Source organism: Drosophila novamexicana, unplaced genomic scaffold (assembly GCF_003285875.2).
Source record: "Drosophila novamexicana strain 15010-1031.04,08,12 unplaced genomic scaffold, DnovRS2.1 tig00001753-arrow-arrow-pilon, whole genome shotgun sequence".
In the NCBI taxonomy this organism is placed as follows: domain Eukaryota; kingdom Metazoa; phylum Arthropoda; class Insecta; order Diptera; family Drosophilidae; genus Drosophila; species Drosophila novamexicana.
The window spans coordinates 105,350-125,653 of NW_020824887.1; the positions used below are offsets into that span (position 1 = coordinate 105,350).

The 20,304-nt window shown below is 39.5% G+C and overlaps 3 protein-coding genes across 6 annotated transcripts; 1 reads left to right on the forward strand and 2 right to left on the reverse strand.

Moving 5' to 3' along the window:
* The first annotated feature begins 8,941 nt into the window (after window positions 1–8,941).
* On the forward strand, window positions 8,942–12,565 carry LOC115768350 (poly(ADP-ribose) glycohydrolase). Its single transcript, XM_030712913.1, has 3 exons — window positions 8,942–9,407; window positions 9,469–10,138; window positions 10,220–12,565. Exons 1-3 carry the CDS (start codon window positions 9,194–9,196, stop codon window positions 11,643–11,645), a joined length of 2,310 nt encoding a protein of 769 aa, XP_030568773.1. The 5' UTR covers window positions 8,942–9,193; the 3' UTR covers window positions 11,646–12,565.
* Window positions 12,566–12,896: 331 nt separating this feature from the next.
* On the reverse strand, window positions 12,897–15,499 carry LOC115768357 (probable insulin-like peptide 7). The gene is made up of 3 exons (XM_030712924.1): window positions 14,350–15,499; window positions 13,248–13,414; window positions 12,897–13,136 (listed from the first exon to the last, which is right to left on the reverse strand). The coding sequence occupies exons 1-3, from the start codon at window positions 14,490–14,492 to the stop codon at window positions 12,961–12,963; spliced, it is 486 nt and encodes a 161-aa protein (XP_030568784.1). The 5' UTR covers window positions 14,493–15,499; the 3' UTR covers window positions 12,897–12,960.
* Window positions 15,500–15,584: 85 nt separating this feature from the next.
* LOC115768355 lies at window positions 15,585–16,739 on the reverse strand. 4 transcript variants are annotated; one of them, XM_030712923.1, is made up of 3 exons: window positions 16,638–16,739; window positions 16,230–16,451; window positions 15,585–16,182 (listed from the first exon to the last, which is right to left on the reverse strand). In XM_030712923.1, exons 1-3 carry the CDS (start codon window positions 16,644–16,646, stop codon window positions 15,661–15,663), a joined length of 753 nt encoding a protein of 250 aa, XP_030568783.1. In that variant the 5' UTR covers window positions 16,647–16,739; the 3' UTR covers window positions 15,585–15,660. The 4 variants fall into 4 exon arrangements, with proteins under 4 accessions (XP_030568783.1, XP_030568782.1, XP_030568781.1 ...); XM_030712922.1 differs by having other exon boundaries at window positions 15,585–16,167; window positions 16,230–16,571; XM_030712921.1 differs by having other exon boundaries at window positions 15,585–16,173; window positions 16,230–16,571.
* Window positions 16,740–20,304: the final 3,565 nt, after the last annotated feature.

Consider the following 20,304-nt stretch of genomic DNA (forward strand, 5'->3'; position numbering starts at 1 on the left):
TTTTAAATTCAAACGCAACTGAGTCTTATGTCGCTCACACAATAAAAAAAAAAAAAAATATAAAAATAATAATAACACATAGCATTCACTAGTTTTACTTTGCTCCTAAAAAATCAGCAAGCAGTCAGCTACATGCTGCATTTTTGGTGCCGCCAAAGATGACTACAATGCGCATACGTCACGTTGCACGTTAAGTGTTTGCGGCACTTCACACAGCCCACACTGGCCAAGTCTGCAACGTATGCACAGCCATACATGCATGCATGCAAGTGTCAGTGTGTAAATATGCATGCATGTATGTACATATGTACATTTATGTGGAGAGAAATCAGACATATTCATATATTAAGACTTAGTTTATGTCACACTTAAAATTCGCTTTAAAATTTTTAAGTGATTTTCTTTTGTTTTTTATTTGTCAGGTTGGCGGATTGTTTTGGTGTTGTTGTTGTTGTTATTGTCGCAAAGTGAAAATACAAATGATTAGAGCTCTCTTAAGCGCAGCATTAACAGCAGTAGCAACAATAATAACAGCAAACAAAGCAAAGAGAGGAACTGAGAGCCAACACTCTCACACAGACACACACAAACGCAAATGCTACAAAGAGAAATAGCAAACATGCAAAGTCAACGCAAACAAAGAAAATAAAGCAAACAGAATGGGGGAAAACAATTGCATGCAAGGCGCGCTCTTTAAAATTTGCTGGCTTTCTCTGTATGTGTGGCTCTCTCTACCTCTCTCGCTCTCTCTCTCTCCCATTCGCGCGTACAATGTGCGTGTAAGTATCTGTGTGTCAATTGCAATGCGTCAGCTTTGATTAAAACCACGAGACAGCGACTATTAACAACAACAATAACATTGGGCCTTGCATACTACAATAGGTTACGACGACTGGGCTATGCTCTCAGTTGCTTGTGCGTCTACACAACGCCCTCTTGAGTCAAAATTACCGTTGGTTGATACGTCTATGACGAGACGTTTAGTGAACCCGCAGCCATAAAGCAAACCTCTCTCATTGCAGTTGTAGGTACAAAAATGTTTATTTTATTAAGCTTAACTGTGATTTGACTGATTAAATTTGCAACATGCATTTTCTGGCGAGTAATAGGCTTATTTAGATTGTTGTTATTGAAATCTTGATTACAACAAATTGCTCTTATTTTGGCACACTAAATAGAACCCGCTCACATGCCCTGCAGAGTAGCGTACTCAAATTGTACACGAAATTTAAGCATGCATGTACAGAGACGCACACAGACACAACCAAATACATATGTATTCCAACGTGCTCTTGCTCTCTTTTTTGAGTTGCTCACCCACACAGACAGAGGCGTTTTAATACAAACAAATGCAGTCATGTGAATGCATTTATGACCTACAATAATAAAGTGGCGAGCAACGCGTGAAAGCGAGATGGCAATAGACCAGGCGTGACACCCACACAGATAAAAACAAAGACAGCAGACGAGAGAGAGAACAACATTTTGTATGATCGATGGAGATGTGTGTTTTGCTTTTGAGCGCATTCACACGAACAACGCCTTGTTTTTGTGTGTCTAAAAAATCACGCGACAAAAATGTACGTAAAAATGTCAAACTTGTTTACAACTTAACAAATGCGTGAGAGTGGGGGTGTACACATACAAATATGGGCATATGTATGGCTGTTTGTGTGTGTGTGTGTGTGTGTGTGTGTGCATATGTGTGTCAGGGTGTGTTGTCGTTGGCAGTGCGAATGCAAGTGCTGAAGCGGGTGCCTTGCTCTCTGCTAAACAGCCAAAACAAAACACGAAAAAGATGCTCATTTTCATTAGTATTGGTATGCAAAACTTGTTTTTGTCTACGCACGCTCTACGCGCGCTCTCTCTCTCTCTCTCTCTCTCTCTCTCTCTCTCTCTGTCTCTCTTTCACTTAACAAAGCTCACGTGTCAGTTTCTCAGTCTTGGGAAAACTATCAGCCGGTTTTTTCTGGCTGCCTTCGCTCTCGCTCTCTAGTTTTCTGGTCTCTTTTGAATGCCGCTGACGTGTTTACTGGTTTCGGTATAAGTTTTTTGCTTTGTTTTTGCGCGACGCGCACGTTGCTTTGTTATTGTTGTCGCTGATGTCAGATACACAATATATACATACATGCATATACACTTAACACATAGTCAAGCACAAAAACACACAAATACATTGACAGAGCTGCCGCCATGTGCGATGTACACATGCATATGTGACTATGTATGTGCGATGATGGAACGCTAGGCAATAGCAAATGTGCAACGCGTGAAATGAAATTGAAAAAGTGAGCGATAAAAAAACTCACCGAATATTGTATAATAATTAAAAAGACCGTAAACATATTGCGTATGTGAGTGTGTGTGTGCGTGTGTTGCACAGTTAACGAAATGCAAAATTAACGTCCAGCTACGCCCAGCCGCCCATAACACAATAACTGACAATACATGCACACATACATGCACACATGCATACACACATACATACACACATGCATACATACATACATTGTTTTTGTAATTTTCTGGCCCTTTTTGATGTGCGTTCTGACGCAAATGCGAATGCAAAAACAAAACAAAAACAATAACAACAACAAACAGCTGAAAGGAATCATATTCGAGTTTGTCGAAAATGTGCGAAATGTGGGAAAATAAATTGAAATTGTCATTAAAATGTATATAAGGAGAGCTTGTGGCATTTCCCCCAAATAAACATTTTCTTGCTCTGACTGGGAAAATTATTAAAGCGTTGACATTGAAAATATACTTGTGACACCTACAAATTTCCTTTTCATATTTGTTTCTTTTGACAAAAAAAAAAAAAAAAACATTTCATAAATGTGTGTGTTTCTTGTCCATTTCCATTTCACATGCTTTTCACAAGTTTTTGCCCAGGACTTTCGATTGTAACTGTAAATGTTGACAGAAATCGAAATTGATTTCGATTTACTTACGATATTTTTATGAAATTTTCACGACTTACATAATGCATATACATATGTATGTACATATGTACCTGAAAGGTATCAGTAGACATAACATAGGCTCTTTTTGAGCACGAGCATCGAGCTTATTCAAAATAATCGATAACTCATGTTTTTCCAAAATCGATAAGAATCGATAAGATTGAATATAATTTGGTTTGTCCATTCTTCGTATACAAAATAACTGCATTTACCCACTTTTTGCGTAATTTGATGAAATAAAGTTTGCATGTTTGTGACGGCGCTGGACACAGGGTATGCTCTAGTCGCTCAGTCCACTCGTTTTTTTCCTGTAGCTTGATATTAAGAAAGTTTTAATGTGGCAAGCCCAAATATCAATACGATTTTTGATCCACATACGTTTGAGGCGTCGTCTGCGTCATTTGAAACATTTCGCTCGCTGCGAACGGCTTACCTTGCGCCTCCCCGCAAACACCCTTTACACCTGATAATCGCTTATCGCCTTTTGACATTGTTCGCGTTGCTATTTCTTTTGGTTCTCCTTTGGAATCGCATTTGGCTTTTGCCTTTGAATTTCATCAGGCAAAGCCGCTGCCGGCGACCCTGACCGAGCTAGTTACACTACAACATATGCGTGTGTGTGTGTGTGTGTGTGTGTGTGTGTGTGAGGGGAGTGGGGGGGATTAGTCACCAGGCACTGGCACAGACAACACGGCATTTGTGTTGTTTGTCTTGAGGTGCGCTTCGCATATTCTAGCACACTGATAAGCCCAATGGCAGTTGACTAATGCTAAGCATACGGAGCCCTCCTCCAAATTCGAAAACATAACTGTCTCCGGGGATTACAATTAGTTCTTACTCTATATATCAAATATATACCCAGATTATTTGACTTTATAGAGGCCTTAACTTTTGAGGGTAGGGAATAGATCCGCCTATGGCTTAACTCTGGAACGTATGTAGGTCCTCTGCATTACGAGCTAGCTTCCAACCAACGATAACTTGATCCGTTTTTTAGGAAAACGATGCAAAATCAAAATCTAAAGAGTATATTGAAATCAAGAAAGTTGCCTTCTTTACACACCTCTCTCCGCGGCAAAGGGTGCAGTAAGAAATGGGGCCCTAGCTTCCACAGGCGATATGGCATGTTCATAAGCATGTAGATAGATGGAGTACCTCATGTTAAGTTGAGTACAGTTAAACCTTGATTATCCGTGATGCTCGAAAATATCGTTTCTTGTTTTTATAACAAGAACAATTTTACCATTCTATTTATATAGATATCTTATTGTATTTTACAGCATACATATATTTTTAAATTCCTTGGAGGTAGTTTGTCCATGAACGATTCAATATCTCGGTTAACTGGGATTATCCGCAGGCTAAAGAGAAAGCTTGCGGATAATGGAGTTAAGTCTTGGTTAACAGAGGTTAACAGATGTTCCCAGCCAAAAGAGTGCCTAACCGAGGTTCAATCGTATCTCTAGGGTTTTTCTGGCATAGTTCCCGTTACCGATGCGATTATATCACAGATATCACATCATGTACAGTTAATCGCAAGCGCTTTGCATGTGGCGCCATCTGTTATCTGTTTGATTCGTTTTTGATGGAAAGACTTTCGCTTGAAACTGTCACGCCCCCAGTCGAAATGAAGCCGCCCACAACATTCAAGGCATACAAACACAACAAACAATCTGAAGTACGCGTGCGATCCACATAATTATTCGACTTGTTTTTACTTTATTCAATTTATGTGTGTGTAAATTTTGTATTTTTAGCTGGGCCCGCGTGTATTTTGTTAATTGTTTTACGAATTTATTGGGGTTAAGGCCTTCTTGACTTTGCCATCAATGTTGTTGTTTTTACATATATATATTATTCAGTTATATATATATATATATATATGCATGCATAGCTGGCGCTTTATTTTGAAAACGTGCGAAATGCGAAATGATTTCTCTTTTTCCAAATATTTGGTTTTTGCTTTTGTTGTTATACCCTTGCAGAGGGTAATATAATTTTGTCGTGAAATGTGTAACGCATAGAAGGAGACATCTCCGACCCCATAAAGCATATATATTCTTGATCAGCATCAACAGCCGAGTCGATATAGCCATGTCCGTCTGTCTGTTTCTTAATGAAATTTTGCAGAAGTCCCTCTTTCTGTTGCACGCAGCACATATGTGAAAACCCGCTGGATCGAACCACTATATCATATAGCTGCCATAGGAATAATCGGTCGAAAATTAGGTTTTTTTGTTTATCAAGATATCTTGCCCAAACTCGGCATTAACTATTTTCCCTGTGCTTCTTAGAAACGGGCAAAGCACTATCAGCATTATGAAAAGGTTGGCTCTGCAAGGGTATTAGATCTTCGGCGTGCCGAAGATAGCCGTACTTTCTCGTTTTTTCTTTCATTTGCAATAATTTGTTGTTGTTTTTGCTTTAATACGTCTTTATTGTTGTCACTTTTGCACCAAATGACATTTTCGTGTGGGCGTTAAACAATTTCCGAACGAAAATAAAAACAAAATAATAAAATAAAAGCCAACAATAATTAAGTGTTTAACCGTTAACAATAAAATAAATATTGAAAGAAAAAAAACTACAATAATTTTCCGGCAAAAGATCGTATATTTCGCATCTATTTATAAATGAGCGCAATCCACGTACTTATATAATTAATTCTTTTCAAATTAATGGCAGGGGTAGTCCTTATCTCTATCGATTATCTTAATTAATTATATACAATTGTGTGTATACTTAAGATTCATATAGAGAGATTCATATAGCCAGGTTTTCGAATATATTTAAAGCATTTAGATCAGTTTTTTGATAATGTGGAATCGAGTAGTTGTTTCTGAGTTCGCTTGTTGTGTCCTGAGAAAGACGGGTTATTTCCATCTGATCCAATCTGCTTTTTCTGTTTTTTTTAGATGTAATTTAAATAAACATATATGTGCATGGTTTTTTGGCTTAAAGGCTTGTTCCAGTTTTCTTTATAAATATCCGATTATGACCTTTGTGTTTAAATAGAGGCCTGTTAAAGCGTTAGCCTTAGTATCTTATTATCTTTATCTTTGATCAAGCCAAAATTTAAATTTTGTCTTCTTTGAATTCTATTAACAGCATTGCAATTGGGCTTGTGCTGCTATTCTAATTTGTTTTTTTCTCATCAAGACTCAATTATTGGTGTGGCTGTTAAGTAGAGGCGGCGGCAAGTAGTATGGTTTGTTGTGGGTTCGAATCCTTACCGGGTCAACTCAATTTTTTTTTTTTATTTAATTTTCTTTCTACTAAAGCAAACGAGCATTTGGTGTTGGAAGAAGAGGGTGCAGGGTATCCCCTAGTCGGGGGCTCCCGATTCGAGCCTTTTACTTGTTTTTCACTGAAATCGGTGAAAACTTCCCAATTGAGCCAAATCTGGTTTTTGGTGTACCTTTTCTGAAAAAATGTGTGTTAATACATACAGAACATATGTATTGATGAATGTATCTATGTACGTATGTATGTACATACATACATACATACATATGTATGTATGCATGGGTGCAAGTGTCGGCAACAATTTGTGATTCTGTTTTTCGGGCAACAAACAAGAATAAAGAAAGAAAAATTTGTTTTGCCTGCGTCTCTATCGCTGTTTGTTGACTTGACGTCGACGCCGACGCCGGCGTCGACAGCGCACAGCCGTTTTTAGATATGGCTATAGAATTTTCAAGGTCATGCGATGCGAAAATTTAGCTGAGGAACACACACACACACACCTACACACATGTGCGCAATCATGAGTGTCTGTATGACTCTGTGTGTGTGTGTGTGTGTGGGCCAAAGTTAAGTAACTAACAGAAATAAAAATTGATAGCAAGTGCAGCAGCTAGAAGAAGAAATGGGCAGCGCAGCTGGGTTGAGCGACCCGCCTAGCAACACGTGGTTAGCCACGCCCCGTGTACTAAGAGCACCGCAAGCCCCCCACACCCCACTAACAGCTCACACATCCAGTTTGCTTCTATTTATAGATGGCAGCAGCGTCTGCCCGTACACATATGCATATGTGTATGCAGGCGTGCGTGTGTGTGTGCGTGTATGTGTGCGTAAATTGCATTGTGTTGCCACGCCCCAAAAACCCATGCGATTGCCCACTCCGCGGCGCAATCGACCGTTTGGCAAGGCGAAAACAGAGAGAAACACAAAGTGCAAACAATGCAAATCAAAAATAATATTCGATTGCTTCGATTATCGCAACTCTTTGTTTTTTTTTTTTTGTTTTTCTTTGTGTTTGTTGCTGCGACGCAGCAGAAGCAGCAGCAGCAGCAGCAATAAATTGGCAAACGTGCGACTTGGCGCATTTAATTAACGTTGTTGTTATTGCCCGCGCAGAAAATGACAAAAATAAAAGAAGCAGCAAAGCAAAACAAATGCGGCTTAGCTTTAAAGCTTACCACAACGCACCCAAAAGCTTGTGTTTCGCTTTTGAAAACATCCGAGCAAAGTGCAATGAGTGTTGTTCACAGGGTGTCAGTCCGCAAGCACAGGGTGTTCTGAGCCATTCGCACTGCATGAGATAAGCAATAAAAGTGAAATTTTCAACTGAACAATTGATAGCTAAAAACTCGAAAGGAATTGAAACATAACATAAACATAAATGCAATAACACAAGTTCATGATTTTAGGTATAGATTTACTTATCATATCAACAATACCGTACATATAGATATGGATGTACGGTAAACTAGATGTTTATATAGTAAAATACATGATTAAGTTTGCCTGACAAAAAGTTCTTATGCAAGATTTGGTAATAAAAAAATATAACTACATTAGCGAAGCGTTAAGCTTGGCTCTTGTGATGCATTGAAGAGAGAGTACTTCGGATACATCATTTATTTTCTAATTATTTTCTTATGCCTAAACACAGCAACAAGAAAATTTGCAGTTCGCAGCTGACGCTGCCTGCAGTTGAGTGCGCTGACGTCGACGTCGGCGTCAGCGTCAGCGTTAATTGTGATTGCGATTTGTAGTTCATACTTGAGATGACCTTGAAAAAGTTTAGTAACATTTCGCACTCTCTATATGTATGTACATATGTACATACATTCACATGTATTTGTGGCCGGCAGCGCTTTCATTGCCTGTGTGTGTGTGTCTCCTTATGCTGCCGCTTTGTTGCTGTTGCTTTCACTGTTGTCGTTTGTTTTTGGCACCTGATTGGACGCCGGCGTCACTGCCGCTGCCTGCGTACCTGTTTGCAGCTGCGCAGCTGACGTAAACACACATACACATACACATACACATACATATGCATGTGGGCAATCTCTGAGAGCGACACAACGCGTATGTATATTTCTAGGTTATGGTCAAGGCGACTGCGGCGTAGACTTGAAGGCTACACACACAGTAAAACATACATACACAACGCACACACACACACACACACACACCAGAAAACTAATTGAGTTTCGCGGGTCGAAAAATGTCTGTGATAATTTTGTTGCTGCTTTCTTTTGCTGTTTTCATTTGTTTACGCATTTGACCGCCATGTGACGCGACGCGATGCTTCGCACGAAGCTAACGCAAAAAAGAGTTCCAAATAAAATCCAGCAACTGCGCAGCTCGCCTAGTGCGGCTGATTAGGCACCGATAAAGGTGTGTTGAACTCTGCGAAAGTACTTAATATGCACATACACGCGAACATTTTTGTAGACATGTGTGCGGGCAGACTAGCGTCTACAGCAAAATATAAGGTACAAACAAACGGTATATTTAAGTGCAGGTAGCAAAAATAAGTACCTAAACATGTTCGCTCTCTTTCTCTCTTTGTCTATGTATATCTCATTGGTTTCGTAAAATTCGCATGGTTCAACCAAATAAGCAAATGTGTACATTTTCTTATTTACGCAGACCACAGGCATACACAGGCAAACTTTATTTTCTGATATTTCTCTAATTTTATGTTGTTTCAGTAATATGTTTACTTCAAATGCCATAATAAAACACACGTAAGATTGCGCGCGCGCAAATTCGAACATGCGTGAAGTTGGCTGCGCGCAATTTTCGACTCACGTGAAGTTGGCTGTGAACGCGCGTTTTTTCTCATCAATACAAATATTTAATACACATACTAAATATGTTAAATAAAGTCAACTTGTAATTTTTCCTGTGAGACGTTATTTACATGATATTTCGAATTTGATACTTACAAGTGTGCGCATTAAAAATTACACATACTGCAAAATCACTCCGTGAGTATGTTAAAATTTAGTAAACGTTTACCAGCACTACGTTTCCATTGGGCAACGCTGTCGCGTTTTCAATTTGTTAAACAACTTGCCGATTTCAAGCATACGCACAGCGGTGATAATCAAATGGACAGTGAAAGCAATAACAGCATGGAAATAGATGCGGAGAGGCCGGATAAAGTTGCTGGAAAAGTCTCGCCGCCTGTGTCGCAACGCTCAGATGGTGAGTCCGGCAAATATTCCTCCGCCAGTTTTTCAATTTTGATTTCCGCCCATTTTCACAGACAGCGACGGCGAACCGGAGCCGCAATGGCACTGGCGCTGTTTGCCCATTGAGTCCGTGCATCGCGGCTTGCATCCGTTCGAACTGGATCACTTGAGCGCCGTACAGCCTGGCGGCCAGCACAAGGTGCTGTATCGACATCCAATACGCGAGCCGGCTGTTGAGCCGCCGCGTCCGTTTCGGGCGCCACATCGTTGGGATGCCGACCATGTACGCCTCCCTTGTGCCGCAGAGAGCAAATATCCAGTGGAGGCGGAGGACGGCACATCCGACATTCAATCGCGCTGGGGCATGATAGAGCGCGCCCTACTACGACCGATAAGCAATAGCAAACAGTTGCAGGCGGCAATTCTGTCCTACAATACCACGTACAAGGGCCAATGGAGCTTTCGTGCGCTGCACAAGCTATTCAACGAGGAGCTGGACGAAAGCGAGTCGCGCGTCTTCTTTGAGGATCTGCTGCCGCGCATTATCCGTCTAGCCCTGCGCTTGCCGGAGCTAATCAAGGCACCGATTCCGTTGCTTAAGCAAAACCAATCAGTTGCCCTGTCGCTGAGCCAGGAGCAGATCTCGTGCCTGCTGGCAAACGCATTCCTTTGCACATATCCTCGTCGTAATACTCTCAAGCGCAAATCCGAGTACAGCAACTTTCCCGATATCAACTTCAATAGGTAACCGAATTAGGTTTGGGCATTGAGAACAAACTATTTACCATATACACAAATACATATATACGTATGTTTATTTTACAGACTCTACCAGTCGGGCGGTGCGGCGGTGCTGGAGAAACTCAAATGTATTTTTCATTACTTTCGTCGCGTCTGTCCCACGGAACGGGACGCCAGCAACGTGCCCGCAGGCTGCCTGACGTTTGTGAGGCTCAGTGGCAGGCCGGAGGATGAGGTTAACTGGTATTCAAGCGGCGCGGTTCTGGCCAGCATACCCATGCATATTAATGCTGGTGGCACCATTGAGGATCAGGGCATTGGTCTGCTGCAGGTCGACTTTGCCAATAAATTTCTGGGCGGTGGTGTGCTGGGCCAGGGCTGTGTACAGGAGGAAATACGCTTTGTTATCTGCCCGGAGCTTCTGGTGTCGAAGCTCTTCACGGAGTGTCTGCTGCCCACGGAGGCGCTGCTGATGGTTGGCAGCGAGCGTTACAGCAACTACACGGGCTATGCGAGCAGCTTTGCCTGGGCTGGCAACCACGATGACCGCACACCCTACGACAGCTCGCGACGTCGTCACACGGCTATTGTGGCCATTGATGCACTGAGTTTTGGCCAGGAGCTACAATCACATCAGTATCGCGAGGAGCTTATGTTGCGTGAGTTGAACAAGGCCTCCATTGGATTTAGGCACTGGCTGTCTACTCCGCCGCCGGGCGTGGCCACCGGCAACTGGGGCTGTGGCGCCTTTGGCGGCGATCCGCACCTCAAGGCGCTCATTCAAATGATGGTCTGCGCGCACCATTGTCGTCCCTTGGCCTACTATACATTTGGTAATCGCCAGCTGCGCGACGATCTGCACGTGCTCTGGCAGCTATTCCGAGCACATGGCACCACTGTGCAGCAGCTCTACTCCGTGCTGCGTCGCTTCAAGAAAGATGGCGGCAGTAAGTCGTTGTATCCATTTGTGCTCGAGGAGCTGAAGAGGATACACAAGCAGCCAGCCGCTCGACCAAAGGAACCAGCTCCGGCAGCAACTCCAGCTCCAGCTCCAGCTGCAGCTCCAACTCCAGTTCCAACTTCAGTTCCAGTTACAAACGCAACAACACAGCAGAGTCCAGATCTATTTGCCGACTCGGACTGTTCGCAAAACAATGGTGCTTTAGTGTCGGATGATGATGCCGAACAGGAGCAGGCCAATGCCATGATGCTGGCTGCAAGTCTTGAGAGCGGCGGTAGTAGCAGCAGCAGCATCACCACCACTACCATCACAACCAACAACAGCAACAACCAAACTGCAGCTGCAGTCGCTGGTGCTGCCAGTTCTCCAGCCCATGCCAGCGGCAAGCGTCAGCAGACGCTGCTCGAAATGCTGGACCGGCACTACGATCAGGGACAGGCCAACGGCTCCAAGCGGCAGCATCAGTCAACAAATGCGGACAAGTGCGGCAAGGCGCGTAAGGATTGCAAGGATGGCGATGCGAGCAGCGGCAACAATTGCCGGCATTAGACACTGCCCGATATGCCTGTATGCTATAAAGCTAAATCTCACAGTTGCACCCTGTTGCCATCTCTTTCGCTTCGGTACGACTGCTATTGCTTTGGTGTGGTGTGTTCCACAAATGGTATATGCAGTAAGGCATCGATTTGTAATCATCTAAAGTTTACATACATGTAGAGCAATAGATATATCTATATGTACATATATATAGATATATGTCTGTAGTGCTTAGCCTATTTATTCACAATCAGATTTTTGTAGGTTGTCTCTCTTTTAAGTGTAGTTTAATATGACACAGCTGTAGTTGAAGTTAATACACAATTTGTAATTACTTATGGGATAAGCTATATATTGTATACAGGATCTTATAACTAGTTTGTTTGTAGACCCATATATATTTATACACCAAATTGTTACTAAGTTTTAGTTCTAAAAAAAGTTGTTTATGCTTTTAATTTGGACGCTTCTGCATCAGTTTGCGAATTTCGAACGAAATAGTAACAACCAAATTAGACTTGAATTTATCCAACGACTTTTTTGTTTGTTTTTTAACTAACCTGTTTAAGTTAGCTTTACTTTGCATCTTATTCATTTTGATTACATAATTAATTAGTAATGCATCTGTGATACAAAGAAGTATCCGACAAGTTGGTGAAAACGTGTTCATATGTATTTCTATGTTGTGTGGGCTTAGTTTACTTGAATAAAACTTGTGTTAACCCCATTTAAGTAATTCCCAAACCGGGAACTTAGGAGTGTTTTGGTAGAGCAAGTGTATTTCCAACCGATTGTTCTATATGAAAAGCAGTACGACCAGGAATGTTATGAAAATAGTGAACCTTGTAATTTCTGACTTTGGTTGAGAAACAAAAATGTTTTCGATAGATGCTTAGAGCTTTATGATATGTAGTCCGATAATGAGATATTACGCATAGATAAAAATCATTGAAATTTCAAATATATATTCTCCTGTACCATACGCAGAAAAGCTATCTCCCTTCGATATCTTTTGCAATCATCATAATGGCGATAAATATTGATTTTGAGATTTGGGTTTTTAGGCAATTCTCGAAGACCCTAAGAGCTAGATCCACCAAATGGAATGGAGATAGAGAATATTTCATTTTTTATACCTCCCCCTTGTTTTTCTTTAATTTTTTAAGACTAGTGTTAAATGAAACTATGTATTTTTGTGGCTAAAATTTTATTTAACTGCAAACGTGACGCAACAGACACAAAAAAAAAAGAGTGGAGCTATATCGTGTATATAGTTATATAGGCAATATTATGGGCTTATGAGTATAGCCACGGCAATTGAAGGAGCTCAGTAGTGATTGCGGCGCTTGTTTGAGGGGCAGTACTCGGCGTACTCCTCCCAGGTGCAGCCGGTCTTGGTGCAGCACTCGTTGGTAATGGAGGGCGCATCGGAGCGTCTGCTGCGCAGCAACATGTTGGCATAGTTCACATGCAGCCAGGTGGAGGCAGCCGAACCAGCTGCGGCTGTTCGGCAGATAATAGGATGGGAAACAATTTCAATTACGATTCGCACAAGAATTTTTGCCAAAAAAAATATGCACACTGCAATTTAATATGATGTTCACGTTTACTCACGATTGTAGCTGCTCTTGGTCCAGACCTCATTGCCGCCCCTCTTACGGTTGCGCCGCGTTAGTCTGTAAATGTCCTTCTCGCAGGCCCAGTAGAGCTGGCGGACCAGCTTGTCCCGGCATCGGGAGTGCGTTTCCTGATGCCATACGTTCTCCCAATCGGATTGTGAGCTGTGCAAATTTTTGATGTTCTATTAATTTCACTCATAAAGTTAACAGCTTTGGGAATATTACGTTTATTATTATTTTTTTCTTTAATTCTTTAATTAAAAAACTTGAATTATTAATAGATATTATTAATTTTTTTTTCTTTTTTTTTTTTTTCTAAATATTATTAATATTTCCCTCGTTCATTCTAAAATGAATGTTATTATTTTTTTTTAAATTTTTTCCTTAACTATTTATTTACCTTTTGCCTATTATTTGATGCAAATCTATAAATTGTTTATTTTTAAGCTTTGTGATTATTTTTTTCGATCTTGTATTGCTAGCTTAAATAGTTTTTAGTATTAAAAAAATAACTAAGCTTAATATGTGAGTTTAATTTAAAATTTGTTCTTGTGCATTGTGGAACCTTACTTAAGAAGCACTTCGCTACTTTTTTTCTTTTAAAATTTATAATATTCGGCTGCATTTAATCGTATTAACGCCATAAAATCAAATATAATTTTGTTTGCATATTAATAAGTTATCTGAACTTGAGCATATTTGAATCAATTTTATGGCATACTTTTAGGCACCTTAACAAATGTTATACCCGTATAACAGTTTTTCTCCTAGCTTTATCTTAGCCTGAAAAGTCAGTTTGTTAATGTAAGGCGATCAGTGCATAACTTGAAAAGCACATTTTATCGGATAACTTAAAAATTAGCCTAAATCGACTTATATTTTACAACCAAATTGGGTGGATTGGAAATTAATTTGCTTTTTTGCTAATAGAAAATATAATGGCATAAATTTTAACCGTCAAGCATAAATAAAGAAAAGTAAATTTAAATGCAAAATTGATTTTGCAAGTTCGAACTAAATTCAGATGCATGTATCGAACCGTAAAGGTTTTCTGCCTATCAGCGTAACTGAACTATTGAAATGATCCAAGGACTTACCGCTCGCGAAAGAGCAACTCGAGACCCTCCTCGGTGTGCTGCAGTGCATTTGGTGTCTGGAGCAGCTGCAGGGCCAGGAGCAAAACAGCGCCGCGCAGCGTCCAGTTGCGTGGCCCTGCGGCAACTCCGCCGATCTGGCTCATGGCTCGAGCTGTGTTCTCTTGGGACTTGGGACTAGTAGGCTGATTGGCGGCTTGGCTGGTTGGCTGGTAGCTCTCGCGCTGGCGTCTGTTGTGGCTAACACGGTGGACACTGGTTGACTGAACGGCTTGCTGGCTGCGCTGGCCGGTTTTGAAATATAACAGCGTGGGGCCCAACTGGCGGCGACCGCATAATTAAATGAAACGCCCTTTGGCCTTATATTTGAACTAATGAGCCGGAGTGGAGCAAAAGCCAAGCAGACGCCCACTCATATGCAAGTTGGGCGCCAGCTAATGAGGAGCAATGGCAACAAGTGTCCTGCCTGACGCTTATTGCCTTGTTTATCTGCCCGTATCCTGTGCTCTGTGTGTGCTCTGCCCGCAACGCTGGACCCCAATTGCTGCTCCAACCTACTCCAACCTGGTGCTGCTGCTGCTGCTGCTTACCTGCTAACAAACAAACAGCATAAAGTTGACCACGTTACGATTATTTTTTGTTTGCATCGTAAAATTCAGCTCGGTATCCTCCATCTCTCCAGCAGCAGTCACACTTGTTGTCTTCTGTCCCGGCCGTGGCGTTCACGGATATTCATTAACAAATTCGCATAAATTTTGCACCACAGTGGTGCACATCTATGATTTTTTATTCAAAATATCTGAGTCTGAACTTTTAGCTTTTTTTTTTAATGTAATTTCCTTCGGGTAAATGTAGACCCAATAGAGATTTTTGGTATGCTTGGAAATGAATCAAAGCTGTGCCTCGCTTGACGCTACTCTATTTTCTTGGTTTCGTATTGTAGTTAAGCTATATTTTATTTTTTTATAGAATTCACGCATGTCTGCTAAGATTGCAAATGGCATCATTTTAAGGGCTTATATAAGAAAGGATATTTCAAGGATCACTCATTTCTTGACTTGTCGTTGACCAAAACTTTAGTCTTGGCTTGATAATCTTCGATGTTATCTACAGATCCTTCAGCGTATGTAACTGAACCCCTAGTTATGGTATTTCCAGTTGCTTGAATATCTTGCTGCGAGAAATATTATCATGGACTATACGAAGAGTTATACGAGGCACATATGTTTTTCCGATTCTAAATACTTATAATAACTTATAACATAATAAACAAAATAATTTCTTGACAAAAAAAGGTAATTTCGCGATGTTTACCTAAATATATATGGTAAACAGAAATCCAACTAAACAAAGTATAACGAAATAAGTAACAACAATTTTCATGAATTGGTTCGTATCGCGTTTCCAGAACGTTTGAATATCAGTCAAATAGGAAGTCACGGTATTCAAAATGCCTTCGCAGGCATTGCTTAGTTTCCTGTCATTGCGATTATCGTCCATGGGGTAGAGCGTCTGCTCGATGGCTCTCATCATAACGCTATTGGGATTGGCATGCTGCATTGTTTCCTTCCAAAAGATGCCGGAGCTTATGAGATAAATGGCCGTGGGATTGGTAACCAGATCGATTTCAATGCGCCAAGCGAACCGCGGCTCGGGCAAGGCTACCACAAATTGTGGTCTTATGTTCTGTTTCTCGATAACAATTACATTTTCGCAAATCCCGTCGGACTTTATGGCACCCCCAAGATGCCGCAGCTTGTCGTCTATATAGCGGCTTATCGGTAAAAGAAGCTTCAGCTCTTCATCCGTGAATATAGATTTCTTTTTCTTGGGCAGCTTGGTGAGAGGTTAACTGTTACCTTGAGAGGCGGGTCAATATTTACCTGGTTGGAAGTTTCGTTGAACTCTTTGGGGACCTCCTTAACCTCGGGTATAGTCGGCAGACGTTGCGGTGAACCTTGTTTTACTCGACTCTGCCAAATGCTTTTAGCTGGGTCAAACTTGGCCGTCATCAGTTTGGGGCTTGTCTCCGGCTGCTGCTTCTGCGTCTTGGCTGCGTTTCCGGTTAGAGTGAACTTTTCCGCCTCCTTCGAATTCTCGTCGTCCTTTTTGTCATCCAAAAAAGAAGCGTACTTTTCATAGATGCATGGTTTAAGTTTTTGTAGCACGGCTATAACCGAGGACCTGCGCCCCATGCCGTAGTTGGGCACCTTGAACTTTGGTCGCTGGCACAGCACATGAGACACAGAAGACATCAAGTTTGTTTACCAGGGAGACCCATTCACACTTACCTGAGCCATGTTGGAATCTCATATATTTTGTTGCTTTTTAAAGGAGTTGTATTTTATGAAAATATAAAATTGACTATGTTCGATATTGGTTTAAGGCTCTAGTGTCCAGTAACTATTATTGTATTGGGAGAGTAAGAAAGTCAGAGTGTACTTAAATTTCAAATTAAAAACTATTAAGTTTATGCGATGAAATACACGATTGTTGTTCCTTACAACAAAAACTGAGTAAGAAGGTGGTTTCTATGCAAACTGATTGAAGGGGGGATTGAAGAGGACTTATAAAATATAGAATATTGAATTATAACGCAAATTTGCAAGTGATTCTACTCTTCGACATGCATTAGCCCTAGCTTTCTAAAAGTTTTGCTATACCTTCTATAAAGGGTAAGTTTTTGCTTGCATAGTCATAGTTGTTGTGCCACAGTTCAGCTGCGGTGGAGTCAAGTGGGGCGGCTGCCCACAGAAACGCAATTGCTTAGCTAAATAATGGACCTGTTTACACGTATTGCCAATTTACATGGCTAAAATCTGCGCAGGTCGAATGTCGAGTGGAGTTCTGTTTGCCAATTGGTGTTGTCCCTGGTCCCGGCTCAGTGCCGCATTGGGATTTCTTCAAGATGGTGCACCCGAAATTGCGAGGCACCGTCTATCGGTTGCTCAAGCAGTTGAGTTTTGTCTTTTGTTTTGTGAGAGTGCCAGTGAAATTTGAAGAGGTGAAATACGTATATTTCATTTCTTAAAGCTTTTAACATGCAATACTGAGAAAAACATGGAGAAGTTGTTGTTTTCAGTGTGACAATGATTGAATACACGACTTTATAGTCTGATTTAAGCTACACAAAGCCTTCGCTGATATATATTCCTATATACATATATATCAGATATATACCAAGTTTCTTAGATATAGCTTTTATGTCGCTTTATTGCACTCGAGTAAGATAGTTAGTAAGAGAAGAAGTTGACAAAACTAAAAGATCTAAGGGTTGCAAACTGATTGCACAAGTGAAAGCCTTGTGATTTTGGTTATAATAATTTTTTTTTTTAAATAATATTACTATTCTAAATATTAAAGTATTTATTTTTAACTGGCGGGTATTAGCTGGAGGGGCCTAGTTATTTTATTTAATCGTAGACATCGCGTTCCCATTTCTCAACCATTGGAAAAGCGTAACTTCTCGAAATTATCTCAAACCTACATTTAAAATAAGCATGGATATCGCCTCTAAATGAATATAATTAATTAATTTAATTGGACCAGAAACAAAAATATTGCAGTCAACCATTTTAGCCGTGGGTATAACTTTCCCAAAAGCCAAATCACATAGTTCTCATGTTTTTGTTGACGACTAAAAACAAATGTGGCCTCTGCAAATTCCGGAAAAGTGCCGAATAAGGCTGCAATGACTTTTGATATATTTTCTTGAAAATGCGTATACAGCGAATAGGAAAACTAACAAAATGAGTTTTCACAACCTTGTTCCACATATTTGCCATGTGTGTGCGACTATCAAAATCGCCGAGTTTCGGTATTCGGTTGGATAAGTTGTTGTTTTTTGAAAACACGCTATGAGTGCGATCTGGCAAAATATAGATGGAGATGCAGTCATGTAGATGGATTTACCGAGAACTGTGAAACACGTTTCCAATGAATTTGACTTTGAAAATAACTTTAATGACGATCAGATAGTAAACAACAATGTTGCGTTTCCAACAATTTTTGACAGCTGCACAAATTTTCCAGGTAAATATAGCTTGTCAGCTCGCACGGTCAGACAGCTAATCAGGATGTGGCCATGCAAAAGAGACAGTGTCTGCCGAATGCCAAAAAGTGAAACGAATTCAAGTCCATTTAGACGCAATTTGTACATATAGTATACGTTTTATTAACACAAGAATCAAATTTATGGTACAAACATTCATATTTAAATACAATAATTTACTTCTCTTTTGTGTTCTGCTGTTTTTGTTTTTTGTTTTTTGCTTTCAAAATTGCATGCCAATTTTTGTATGTAATTGTTTAATATGCTTGCATTTATGCAACTGCTGAATACCCTATAAATACGTTCATACAAACATCTAAATGAGTTGCTGATTCAAAAAAAAAAAAAAATTGTATATATTTAAAATGTTTACAATCAATTCTTTTAGTTGCTAATAATTTAGAGTTGTTTTTTTTTTTTGTTTTGTGTTTTGGTTAGGTTTTTGCTTAGCTCTACAATATTTCAATTTGTATTTGTTGGTTTGTATTGTTGGCTTGCAAAAGTTTCAATTCAAATATTGTTCAATTCCACAACTGTGCTAGGAATGCAGTAGATAACATTTACAAATATAAAATATATGCAAATTACACACGAAATCCACAAGTTGCTTACTTCTTCTTCTACTCCTTTTTTGTTTTTTTTTTTTTTTTTAACATTTTTTAGTTCACTTAGGCTAAATTTTAGTTCGGCAATGCCGAAGCCAAATAAACAAATTCGCAGTAATAAACAATGACAAAAACCTAGAGAACAAAAAACACTTATGCATTAGTCAATTGAAATATAATTTACATGCTTAGTTTTAAAAAACACATAATAATTATTTAGTATATTAATGAATACATTTTACATTTGCTTGACATTAATTATAAATTTATATATATATATATGTTTTAATTTTAGTAAAACAATTTCACATTTGCTTAGAAAATAATTTTGAATTTATTTGATGGCTCGAAGGGATAAAATACGTCTGAATGAAATGTTTTTCGTCTGTCGAATTTGAAATACCCTTGCAGATTTAACCTACATTAATTATATATATTTTTTGTGAGCATTTGTTATAGTAGTAATACCCGAAATATATATGAATCTATGCATAGTTATGTACTATATTTCAAGTTGAAAGGTTTTCGATTATGGGCTTATTAGAATTAGCCAGAAGGGCTAACAAGAGGCAAATACATATAGCTATATAGAGGCAAAAATATACTTTTTAACTTTTGGACAATTCAACTATATAAATTTCTGAAATGAAACAAATTCAATGTCATAACCATTTTGATTTGATGTAAATAATACTAGCATTAATTACAGTTAATTGGAAACAAAAGTATCTTTTGACAAGCAAGAAGAAGAATCGCTTATAAATATATAGCAGCATTACAGATCGATAAATATATATATATATTTTATTGTATTATTTATTTTGTATACAACATACTCCTGTAACAACAAACTGCAAGGGTTTAACATAAAGTGCCATCAAATTGGATACTTTATCTCAATTTTGATAGAGTATACGGTTGGACTAAATGAAATTCGTGTTGGAATTAATACTCAGGTGTGGAATATCAGCCGGAGTTTCATTTGAATGCCAGGTTGTGCTTGCTGGTAATAATATGATTTGAATTGTAATTGCATTTAACAGCATATTATGGATCTTTGCAATTACAAATTGCTTGTACATTTATTGTTTTTTTTTTTTTTTTTGTTTGTAATTTTACAACTAGCTGGACTACATTTACTTTTGTTTTGTTAACAGCACACTGTTGCTTGAAATGTTTAAGCTGTTTTTTGGTTCGGTTTTTAGGAACCTAAATATATTGGAACTTGCAACAAATGTGCACACTTTGAATATTAGTTTTAGTTTTAATTACTGACAACATTTATCGTAACCGTGAACTGTT

Excerpts from the sequence above, each read along its gene's own strand:
- LOC115768355 (XM_030712920.1), bottom strand. Across the intron at positions 16,183-16,229 it reads TCAACGAAACTTCCAACCAG|CTGCCCAAGAAAAAGAAATC; the intron begins GTAAATATTGAC and ends CCTCTCACCAAG.
- LOC115768350 (XM_030712913.1), top strand. The coding sequence starts at position 9,194 with ATGTTAAAATTTAGTAAACGTTTACCAGCACTACGTTTCCATTGGGCA. Across the intron at positions 9,408-9,468 it reads TGTGTCGCAACGCTCAGATG|ACAGCGACGGCGAACCGGAG; the intron begins GTGAGTCCGGCA and ends CCATTTTCACAG. Across the intron at positions 10,139-10,219 it reads CCCGATATCAACTTCAATAG|ACTCTACCAGTCGGGCGGTG; the intron begins GTAACCGAATTA and ends TTTATTTTACAG.
- LOC115768357 (XM_030712924.1), bottom strand. The coding sequence starts at position 14,492 with ATGAGCCAGATCGGCGGAGTTGCCGCAGGGCCACGCAACTGGACGCTG. Across the intron at positions 13,415-14,349 it reads GAGTTGCTCTTTCGCGAGCG|CTCACAATCCGATTGGGAGA; the intron begins GTAAGTCCTTGG and ends AAATTTGCACAG. Across the intron at positions 13,137-13,247 it reads GACCAAGAGCAGCTACAATC|CCGCAGCTGGTTCGGCTGCC; the intron begins GTGAGTAAACGT and ends TCTGCCGAACAG.